Source organism: Atractosteus spatula, chromosome 3 (genome assembly GCF_055471065.1).
Source record: "Atractosteus spatula isolate fAtrSpa1 chromosome 3, fAtrSpa1.hap1, whole genome shotgun sequence".
NCBI classification, from domain to species: Eukaryota; Metazoa; Chordata; class Actinopteri; order Semionotiformes; family Lepisosteidae; genus Atractosteus; species Atractosteus spatula.
This window is the reverse complement of record NC_142708.1, coordinates 53,527,360-53,539,609: the sequence shown is the minus strand read 5'-3', so window position 1 is coordinate 53,539,609 and position 12,250 is coordinate 53,527,360. Positions and strand designations below refer to the sequence as shown.

The following is a 12,250-nucleotide window of genomic DNA, read 5'->3' as shown; positions in this document are numbered from 1 at the left end:
CTGCTCCTGATTTTTATTGTAGTGACTGTTCTGCTTCACAAGTACAGCCTTTAACAACTACATCTTATGTGAAGAAAAAAAGGTTAATATGTAATTAACTGTGTTTTCTTCCACAACAACATTTTTGTCAGCCTACACTTGTTCTGGAACTTAAATATAAAAGCTTAATTAAAGATAATGAGTATTTAAGAAATATTGACTGGTTAAGATGAAGTTTAAGCAATATTCTGGAAGACTGAAAAATGGGTCAAGGTAAAAAGCAGGAATTAGGTGTAGAAAAATATGGATTCAGGTTCATTCTGTAATAATATAACGCTATATTTCATTGTTTATTTGCTTGCATTTTTGTTTAAAAAATAAATACAATTCTAAAACACAATAACAAAAAAGGCAATAGCTATAACGTTCCAAGTTCAAGACGTTAGTCAAATGAAATTCCAGTTTTTCTGTTCCTCAACAAATGCGGCACACCATCTCCTGCTAGTGTGCTGAGAACAGGGGTTAGGTTCTTCCTATTTACTGGATGGACATGAAAGACTGTCAAGGTGACCCAAGGTTAAAATCCATTAGTTAACAGCATTCACCTACGCAAAAGCAGGAAAATAAATGAGCAAGAGATGGGCTGCCAGCCCAACTACCCCTGAGAGAATTCAGAACATGCTGTTGCCTCTCTCTGACCTCATCTGTCAGTGGTACTCACAATCATTCGGCTGAAACCCACCCTGCTGGGGGTATGACACATCCATTGCCTCTCATAAACCACCACACAAGCCCTTTTCGACATGAGCTACAAAAGTCAAAAACAACATGATTTCAAGGCCTGCATTGGGGGGTATGGCATTCATGTTTTTCCTTAAATGTGTTTTCAAGCAACCTGTTGTTTAACAACTCGAGAAGCCACATCAGTGTGGCCGTTCACATGCATCCATCTGATTTGTTCTCAAACAGGAAATCTAACAGTCAAATCCAGTTATCAATCCTAATCTAGTAAATAATGTAGATGAATAACAAAAAGGCTGTATCTGATATGTGTCATAACAGAGAAAACAAAGTTATGACAATGCACTTCTATTTTGCACTTATCAAAATGAAATATTCATCTTTTAAAATGATTTGTCTGGTCACACTGCAATTGGCATCAGTTGTATTGTACTTAATACAAATCATTGAAGGCTACGAATGTCTTTAAAACATGAGTATTAAAATGAATACATTTGAGTTTTGGAAAACTTACCACTATATGGCTAGTGGTACATAGTGAAACCACAATTCGGCGTAATTGAATCATCATATGCTAACAATTACTAATTATTAAATAATTATGAAGTGAAATAAAATAAATCAATAAAGCTAATTAAATCTGAAATTCAGTTTTCCTTGTAGGGTAAACAAACAAATCAGGCTTTGACTTAAAGAGATCTGAAAGGGGAACTAAAATTTATATTAAGAACATCAATAAAGAAATGAATTTTACATTATGCTTAGGGGCCTTTTAATATTAACCTTTAATTTTTTTTAACCTCAACAAATTTTCGAAATTTCTCCAGCTGCAATTATTTTGCCTCACCCACCACTTAAATTTGTTTAGGTTGTATCCGATATAATTCTGTAAACATGCCAGTTTTCCTGTGATCTCAGTTCTAAGGAAGCTGTCTTGGGTTTTAGTGATTGGAATGTATAAGGAAAGTCTTTGTCAAATGCCACTGCATAAAATTTATTAAATCTATTCTAATGTCCAAGTAACACAGCCTTCTTTTTATGTCTTTAAACATGTTACTAATTCTTTGCAAAACAAGGATGTGTGATAGCTAAATTGGAGGCACTTTCGAATTCTTAAACTAGGAAGATTAGATCTCTGCTTCTTTAACTGGAATACAAAATAAGACTTTATTTTAAGGCATGATATATGAGTAAATGATTGGAGGATTCAAGAAAAGCCATATTTAAAGGTCGACGTAGTTTGAAGAAAGGTTCAAAACATGAAGGAAGACAAAGGTATCAAATGAACAGAGCTAATAATAGTTTTTACATAAGTCCTCTGACCACGTAACCACACTCTCAAATACCTCTCAGATTTCAAATATCATTTTAACATAAGCTTTTCTGGTCACTTTCTTTTCATGGAAGAAAGCAGCAGGCCTGCATACTGGTGCACAGTACTGCTCAATTCACACTTGTCAGGAAAAATCATGTTTTCGAATCTGATCATTTTAAAGAGAGTATTAAGTCATAATAAGGAACAAGTAAAGATCTTATTAAAGGATGTGTCTAAATATCATGGAGTCTGGTGGGAGATATACATCAACCTTGCTTTTCATGGGAAGATGTCAGAAAAGCATTGCGTATTGTTCCTGTTTGCTAAATCTCAAAAACCACAAGTTCTTGGCAGGAAAGCCCATAGTTCAGTGGCTAAAATATTGTTAAGTAAAAATATTGTTAAATGTGAAAGGTCCTAGGTTAGTGCCAAGATGTTTAACTGTCTCTTATGGTTTTTAAGCTGTGCTTTCCAAAATGATTCTGATTATAAAAAGAAAAGATCATTGCCTTCTCAAGCATACTGTATATAGATGAACTAAGATTTTTTTTTTAATGTGCATTTAATCACAAATTCCAATATCTTTTGTACTGTGACTATGTATGTCAGAAAAGGGCAAGCATTATTCAATATCAATTATTGCAACCTTCATAAGAAAAAAAACGTTTGTTAACTATGGGAACTTTCTTTATTTTAAAATCTCAGAGGGATACTCAAAAGACAGTCCTAGAATTATGTTAATTTAAAGAATCCTTTCATTTATGTCTCAAGATTGACTGGGCATTATACATAGTAATAAGTAAATTCAAGTCTTGAATCTGCTCAGATAAAGTGATATAACATGTAGAATTTTTGTTCTACAAAAAGTTTTGCTTTGAATTGTTCAAAATAATATATATACACATTGTATATAACATATCTTTCTACTTAAGACTTATAAACAGAGTTTTAAATTATTTGAAACCAATATACTTAACAAATGTTCTCAGGATTCTCTGCCAGTCAACTTTTACATAGTCGTCCTTAACCAAATTTATGCTAACAATATAACCCTGTGTTTTTCTTGTTTTTTAAACAAAATTAAGCATGTGTTTTTAAAAGTAAAGAAAACCCATTTTGTGACGGCAGATTTCACCAAATCTTCAGTGTTTTGTATGTAATATCCGTTAAGGTAAATTAATTTCTGTAGTGCAGTTTATTTGGGGGCCTTTTGCGGTTTCCTGGCAAAATGAAAAGTGATCATAAAAAGCCACCATCATATTTCAGTGCTTCATTCTGCCACATAGTCACAGCTCTGGTCTATTTTAATCTTAGTAATGCAAAACAGCATTCAGTGGAAATAATAGGTTAGCAATGGTATAACACGGATTAATACAAAGCTCTCTGTATTCCCTGTGGTAATGATCAAGAGAACTCTGAAGATGCTTCACATACAATACAGAACTCTTAATCTTTTCTAGTGCAGAGTCCAAAAATATTTCCTTAAATTTCTGCATGACAACAGTAGGAAACTGTTTCATAATCGGTAAACCAATGCTTCATAAACTAAAGACCTCTCCATTCGGAGCCTAATGTTTGCCTCTACCTCTACAGATTGCTTAGGGCTTTTCTTAATAATAATAATAATAATAATAAAATATTTTATAATTTGTTCCACACTTGCTTGCAAAAGTTTATAGCATCAAAAGGGAAATACAAATAATTGTAATAGAAGATTGTCTTGACTCAACGGCAAGATTAAGACAATGTCCTTCTAATTAACAATTAGCTCCCAACCAGCTGCTGTGCTGGTTTGCATTCATTTAATTTGGATGGCTGTGTGTTGGAACCAAGTCAGTTGGTTCTCAGTTGTCTGGCTATGCTGTTGACACTGAATCATACCAACAGCACCAGAAACAATGCTAGATACAGTAACTGTCATTAGTCCAACAGAATCCCAGTGAGTTACAAGACATTAGATCTTAGTAGAGCCCTACATCTATCAGAGTTGATTAAACCCAGACCAATATGGCCTGTGAGGATAATTTATTCTGTCTCATATTATTCCGGATTATTCTGGTTTTGACACTGATTTTCAGTAATGATCTTTTACAAGCATTCCTTAGATGGCTAATGTGAAACAAAAACAACGCCAAGTCATTAATAGCATTTAACATATGAGATTCTAATTCACAGATCTTCCTTAATCTGAGGTTTCATGCTTATGTTTAAAATGGATAAGGTTAACAAAAATATTTTGATAAGTAATTTTGTGACGTATCAAAAGCTTAAATATGCCAAATTTTACTCATTGCCAAACAAACTGGGCAGGACTGTGCTGTGAACCACACATCTCTTATAGTTTTGGCCATTACCAATGAATCATACCGAGCCGTGTTTAGAATTTGTTTTTTCAAAAAAGAACAATCTGAAATGTGAACACAATGGAGCTACTGAGTAGTATAAAGAAGGCTTGAGTTTCCCCAAGAAAAGAAACAGATAAAAAAATCTAAATGCTAAAGGCTACTTTACCAGGTGTTTAATGTATATACAGCATTTAGATCAAATACTTCTGAATTTATATATTTCATATATTAATTTAAAATATTGGTATATTTAAACAAACCTGTACTTAACCAAGTTAAAAAAATAAGAATGCAATTATTGCTTTGGTACCATTAATAAAAGTTAATAAGCAGACAGACCAATTACTGCGTGGCCAGTCTTTGCTATATATAAACATAAAAGATTCCTGTTTGCAACACAGCTTGTTTCAGCCTCGTCTTTTTTAAGCCTTGTGTTACATGTGCCCAGAAAAACACTAATAATTAAATAATTGAAAGAAATACAGTACCCCATTTCCATTTTATATATATATACTGCATGTACACATTGGCAACGAATGAACAAAATGTAATATGAGCCTGAACGCTACAAGACACACTTCTGTTCTTGGATGATGACAACAGCAGGTGGGACCTACTAAGTTCTAAGCCTAAAAGTTAAATTAGAAACGTCTTTTAGGCTAAGGTGAGAGGATTCAACCCTATATCTGGTTAATAAAGACCTTAAAATTATGAGCAAACTAAAATATCTGTCATTCAATCACTAGGGGCAACACATTAATATTACACTGTGGCTCAATGAATGCAAAACATTTTTTTTCTGAACTAAATGCCTTCCTTCTATTCACGATCTGTTGTATTATATAGAGAGAGGCAATAAAAATGCAACAGATGAATACTGTTTCCAATTACCTTTTTTATTGCCTCATACTATATTGTAACCCTCCCCACTATTCCACCATTCTATTACTCAACCACTAAGAAAGAGAAGATCTGCAACCTTATTTCAGTAGCTAAACCTTCAAAACGTAATGTCTGCCAGGTCTATGCATGCTGTAAAAATTAAAGAACAATAATATCATATTTGAGTAAAAATTAAAAGAGCTGTAGACATGTCTAATATTTCTGTTCAGTTATCTATACCTTAAGCCCACACCCTGTCGCAATGCAGCCATGCATGGTCTGTTGGCCTTAATTATTTTAATGAGATGTGTTTGCTGATTTTACAGATATAAAGGAGATTTCATCAGTGTGATTGTTCTGACACAAATGACTACAGATTCTTTAGACACTTTTATTATTGCTTTGTAGTTCTTTTAAAATGTTCCTGAACAAATGTGACAGGAGAATAATTCTAATATTGTGGTATGAAAGAAGAAAATAAAGTTAGAAATTCTCCAAACTACTTGGAAACATTTTTGCTCCTTATTAAGCTTTCCCGTTTCTCTATAGGATAGCAAGAAACCATATTAATGCCCAGACAGCAAATCCAACACAAAAATCTTATTTCAAGAGTTTTATCCTCTACGTTTCCAAAACCATCTTTTCTACATTTTGCATTGCACCCAGCATTTATCTTTGATCAATACATAAACGTACGTTTAAAAAGATATCTTTTAACCCGCAATTTTATACTGCATCCACAACACGAGCCAGTTGTTGATCCTTTGAAATTACATCTCTGGCTGCGCACTATAGAGACGTACTCTTAGAGAGTTAACAAGCCTCCAAAGAAGCAGATAAAATATGACAATTTATATACATTAACCTTTCACAAGAAAGGGTGTTGTTGGACAGAAAAACAATGTTTCCCATTGCTATTTTAAAGCAGAATGCAGCACCCTAAAAGACACAGAAAAACTAGCTATGTGCACATAAATGTCCAAAGCAGAAGCATGAATACAAGAAACAATTAAGAGAAGGAACTCTTTACAGTCCAAAGCTAAGCATTCCCTAACCACCAATTGGCTTGCTACGGATTTTTAATTGCATGTCATGTCTTTCCCTATCCACACAACTAGTGAAGACACACCGTAAGAGGTTTTAGCATGGTGGGGAGAGTTACAGTTTATAAAATGGTTCAGATCAGGAAACTGCCCACAGCGCATGGAACAAAACCATAAAGACTAACCAAAAGAGCAACCAAGAACAGCTTGAAGGCTAGAGGAAACAAACATGAGCTTTTCAGCTCCAGGAGGAAACAGACTGTGAGAAGACACAAAAACGAGAGGGACTGTCAAAATACCATGTAGCACCTACAGTAGAGCACAATAGTGCTCACAATAAGGTAGAGAGCTGTTTTGCTGTAGTACAAAAAGTCTGCAACATCATGCAGTTCCCTCAAGGACATGACTTGTGGATAAACAAGCATGGTAGCAAGTATTAACACACAGCCAAATGAAACCTTAATTACTTCATTGAGAAAGAAGAATGTCTTTTTGAAACCAAGGCATTGGATCTGCCAGTCACTTCACCTCATTACCTTACGTGCTAAAAATCTATGGGATGAGCTTCATAGAAAAATAACAATGCTGGACTGAGTAAAAAAACAAAAGGCATCACACTTCTGAAATTGTGTGACCGAATGTCTAGAATACTTACAGCAGGAAATATAAGTATTTTGCTGAGAAACATTCTATTACAGCAAAACACCAGGAAAGTACAAACTATGCTGAGATACGAAATCAGATTAATCAATAGTATATTTTGATTCCGGCTCACATTTCAGTGACAGTAACAGGTGCACCAATATTCAGTGCATATTTTTTCAAACAAAGCCTTACACTGTCATTTGAGAGGCCTGCTAAATTTTTGGAACAGTTTGGACTCACAAATTGTGTTGTGTATTGTAGTAGGATGTACAGTACCAATGATTTTCTTTTGAACTAAAATTGATTATATTCTTGCTCATTTAAACTAGGTCCATGTTTAACTCCTGCTTTTTTCCCAATTACTTATTTGCACTTAATGTAGTAAAGAAAATGATAAAAAGAGGTACTTTATAACATATGTTTAGTTCGAATTTCTTTCTGTTAAACAAGCCTTCCTTTTAATATGAGGAAAAAAATTGACTAGAACACATACATCAAAAAAGATACATAAAACTAACCTAAGCATGTCAAGCATATCTTAATTTCAATAAAAAAAGAAAACTTTGGAGTGAAAACTAATGAAATGCCAAATTCAAAGGTCAGAAGTAAGAAAACAATTTTAGGACCCATTACAGAAAATTGCATTAAAGATATTAGTAAATGAACACTGGCAAATTTATGACTAGAAAGTCAAGGAATGTTGTTACTTTTCCCATTTTTTATTGTGCAAGGAACGGTTTTTGTTTTAATTTTACAGTACTGGGTTAAATATATATTGGAAAAATTTAATTCAGTGGAGACTTCAAACGGAGCAGGTGCTCTCATAGGTACAGCACTTTTTTTTAATTTGAGGCTTTAAGCTTCACATTTGTGTACCCCTGAGAATTATACCCTTAGTAAATGAGTAAACTATTACTCTCTACATATCGTCTCACACAAAACTGGGTCATAAGAAAACAAAGACTTTTGCAAGTGCTTGATGAAAAATAAATTCTATAGGCACAAGGCACAAAAGGGTTCTTAAAGCAGCAATCTGTCTGTCTTTTTAAAATGCATGGCACATGTTATCAACTGATGTGCCTGCCTTAATCTCAATGTTTGCCTTAAAATGCACCCATCTCAGTTGTCCAGATACAAAAGATTACTAAAGGTTTTCTTTAAAATGATCTATATTTCATTTTGGAAATATTCTAAACAAGGGAAAAATATTTTCAAATAATATTCTTTTTTTTTCAGAAAACAATCATACTATAACAGAGAGCAATGCACTGGACACCATTCACAAAGCATTAGACAGTAATGATAAGCTTGTTAATTGAAAGAAATGTACTCTAAAAGTGATGAATGCTGTGCGTTAAACCTTTTCTTACGGAATTTCAGTTTTGAGAGAGAAGTGATATCTGTCATGTACGGGACTCTATGAGATCCAAGAATTGTATTTTGCTGTCCTTCTACTTATCGACATTAAAGAACTGTTTGCTTTTCCTCCAGCTGAAATGCCTAACATTCATATAATAAGGATTCTGTCACATTCATTTGTTAGGATCCCCTTAAAGTCTCTTGAATTCAGATAAAAAATGCCAAGTCTACATCGCATTTGTATCAATAACCATGATGTGTTAGAGAAACTAAAAGGTGCAGTTTACAGCCTTTTCAATTTGCCTAAAAACAAATTCATTTTCAAAACAAAGTAGAAATAATTAGCAGTGCAAGTAATCCTTAATAAAACCAATATGGAAGAAGTGTAAACTTCAAAGAGAAATGATCCATCAGTTTCAAAGGAGCATAGCTTCACACTAATGAACCTAAGGCTAATGTTACAGATACTGTACTATTTTACAGCACTCTCATATGAATTAGAAGTCCTATAATTACAGCATTTCTGAGATTGGGAGACAGCAGATAGGAAATTAGGCTGGTCAATTGTAGCTGAAGATGATTCATGCACAGAGAAATTGCGTGACTGTCATCAAAATTTGTAGTAACAGATAAAATATTTCTAAAAAGGAACATATTATAATGTTATAGGGGTGGTGGTAAATATTAAGAGTGGCAACTGTTTTCATCATTTTCATAGCATATCATCCACATTCCTATTGTTTTTCCCCGCAGTTAAGACTTAGTCAGGCCGATTTGTTTTGAATTATTCCTAAACATTACTGCACCTTTCAGTGCCTCAAAACGGCTACCACAGACGACTGTAAATACGAGCTCATTCAGGCCTCACAGTGGAGAAAAGAAAGGAGATAGGCTGTCTTGATCACAGCAGGGTAAGACAATAAATGGAAATCAGCAAGAAGCACACTGAAGGTTAGGAAAATACTATATTCTTTATTGAAATATATTAGTATATGTGGAACTGTGTAATAATAATAATTTCATGCAAACGATCAAAGGCAAGGGCCACCATGCTCAGTATAGGGTTAACAGAACAAAAGCAGCATCCAATGAGCAAATGTGTATATGCTACAGCACATTACAGTACAGCAGGGTACATCTTTTCTACAGAAAGATTACATTGGAATTTGCTATTCAATGTAAAACAAAATAAAAATAAAAACATGCATTAAATTCTAAAACAATAACAAAAGGTAAAGAACCACAACCAAAGAATATAGAGACATTATTGTATCTAAGAAAGAGGATTTCTATAGCAGTGCAGGATAATCATCATCCCTGTGAAGTGGACAGCATTTTGTATTGCCTCGGTGAAGTGCAAATAATTTGTTCGTAATTTGAAAACGGGACAAGGGTTCCCATATTCCTTAGAATATATTCAAATTTATTGTTAAAGTGCGTAACCATAAAACACGTCTCTTAATCGTTTAAATTTCAAAGGAACTGGTTTAGAAAACCCTCCCATATAACGACTGTCCATTTTATCGTTCCGTGACAGGTGCAGTATACCATTACAGTGCACTGTGCCTGAAATCGTTTGCAAAATTTAAATATTCAAAGCAAATGAATGCAAATTGTGGGAAGGCAAAACTGCCACAATATTTTTTTTTTTGAGAGAAAAATCGGAGAAAACGCCAATTTTCAAAATATTTATCAGTACAATGCACCTTCAAAGGGTCGGAGAAAGGGGAGACGAATATGTAACAAAACCTAGTGTTTGATGAAATATTGCTTTGATCTATGGCAAAATGTGTCCACTTTATAGGAATTTACAGCATAATGTAGTCTTTAAAGACTGGATGGGAGGTACACAATGACATTTGTTTTAATTTCTAATGCTACAATGGGTTATTTACTATACAGCAACTTGACAGAAAAAAGACAAAAGGTTTTCTATAGGAGGTGTTATTTTTTAGTCTCTTGATTTACACGAGGATATGCTGCATGACTGAGTGAGTTCTCGTTTTTAATGCCAATGTCGTCTTCTGATGGAAGGAGTAAATGAGGAAGAAGGGATTCACAATACAGCTAAATGCAGAGTACAGGCAGAGGCCACACCACACAGCAGCAGATGACCATTAGCTACACAATGAAGGGGGGGACAAAGATCTGATAAATGCAGAATGTAGAGCCAGCCTCGATACTATGAAACAGGAAAAAAGAACAGAAATAAAAACACAATGAAATCATTGGTGCTACTGTATGTCTTTTAAGGCACGTCATATTATTATTACATAATCAACACAGATACTGCATAATAATGGAGGCTAGTCTGCAAATTCTGTAGCTCGATTCAGCCTGACCTGAACAACAAAAGCAACGAAAAAACGCCACTTTCTACGCTACTTTAAACCATAACAGTACGGTTAGATCTTTTTGTTTTACTCAGACGCCAAGAAGTGTTCTTGTACTTGCAACACCAGAACACAAAGACCGTGTTTAATGCCAGAATGTTTGAGGAACGGATTACTAAGGTGCATAAACAAGATAATATAAAATTTGCCCCCAACAGGCTAAGCGGTTACGTGTTTTTTTAGCCACTTTGACAAATTGCATATTATACGTAGGTAGAAGACCAAAAGTGAACGCATCGTATTTCAAAATACATAAATTGAATGGCTTAACTCCTGAATAAAATCCTGAATATAAAAAAATCTAACATTTAGACTATAAGAAATCCGGTATTTCTCACAACTGTTACGCTAGGACTGGTATATTAAATTACGAAAAACATGTAGCTATATATAACGTAAAAAAAACTGTGCAAAGACCCATTTTCAGATCTTACAAATTAGGAAGGCAACAAGCAGATGGTTAAACGTGCCACACGCTACACTCGCCTAACACTGGCATATAAAAACTAATCTTGCGCAAACTCGATTTTACACCAGATTATATTCAAAGCCTAACAAGAATCGCAACAAAGCTACACGTCAGGTTAGAAGAAGAAGAAGAAAAAACAATACCTCTATTTCTTACAGAGCCAAAAACAGGAAGAACCAGATATCCAACATGCACTAAAACCATCCTGGGAACCTTTGTTAGTACTGCAGCCTGTGTAACAGATGGCCCATGGAAAGGGTCCCTTCCAATCCCCTATACATTCAAATGTGGAGAAGATCCTGCAGCTGCCTCGCAGACAAAGAGAGAGCGGACCAATCACGGGATACCTGAGTTAAAGACCTGGCTTCCTGTGACACCGGGGTAGCCAATGAGATTCGCCGCTGGTTGGATTGAGTGTGGGGTTCCTCTTTGTATGGAAATAGTACCTACTATTATAAATTATCCGCATACACACATCAGTACACTCCTCGCTGGATTTAAACGTATTTTTTTTGCATGATTTCATTTCTTAATTTATTTTTTGCGCTCCGTTCCACTCCTACCTTTGCTTTTGTGATTTGAAATTAAAAATACAACGATGAAAAATTACACACCTACACACAGAAAGAGTTAACTGAAAATACCAGTATTTGTTGTCCTTTGTCTTACCAGCGTTTAAGCAATGTTGCTGTAATTTAGAAACGTTTCAAATAAATTGTTCATTTAGTAACAGCTTTGAATTACTATGTGGTTTAGTGTAATTTGAAGTGAAGATTGAGTCCCAATGTTAACTTTATATTTACATCAATTAATAATAATTTTATCAAGCAAATGTAAAATGCAGAAATAAAAAAATAAATTGGTATTTTGTTAATAAAATTCCAAACATTTAATATAGATGATGGTCAGTACTATACCAAAGAATTTAAGTCTATAACCTATTCTTCTTATTTGGTACATTGAGGTAACAAGTAACTTGCTAAAACCTTTAAACAACCAATTTCAAAACCACTAGTTTGTCGTGCAGAAAAACCCTCTATCGGAAGATTTTTTTATCTTTAAAATGAATTCATTTTTCC

General features: G+C 34.2%; 1 protein-coding gene across 1 annotated transcript in view; it reads right to left on the bottom strand.

The window, feature by feature from the left end:
* Positions 1–11,439, bottom strand: part of LOC148837927 (E3 ubiquitin-protein ligase ARK2C-like) — a 37,264-nt gene extending 25,825 nt beyond the window's left edge. Inside the window, exon 1 of the mRNA XM_088911382.1 lies at positions 11,315–11,439. Within this exon, the coding sequence (XP_088767508.1) occupies positions 11,315–11,375 (61 nt within the window). The 5' untranslated portion in view covers positions 11,376–11,439. The remainder of the gene's footprint in view (positions 1–11,314) is intronic.
* Positions 11,440–12,250: the final 811 nt, after the last annotated feature.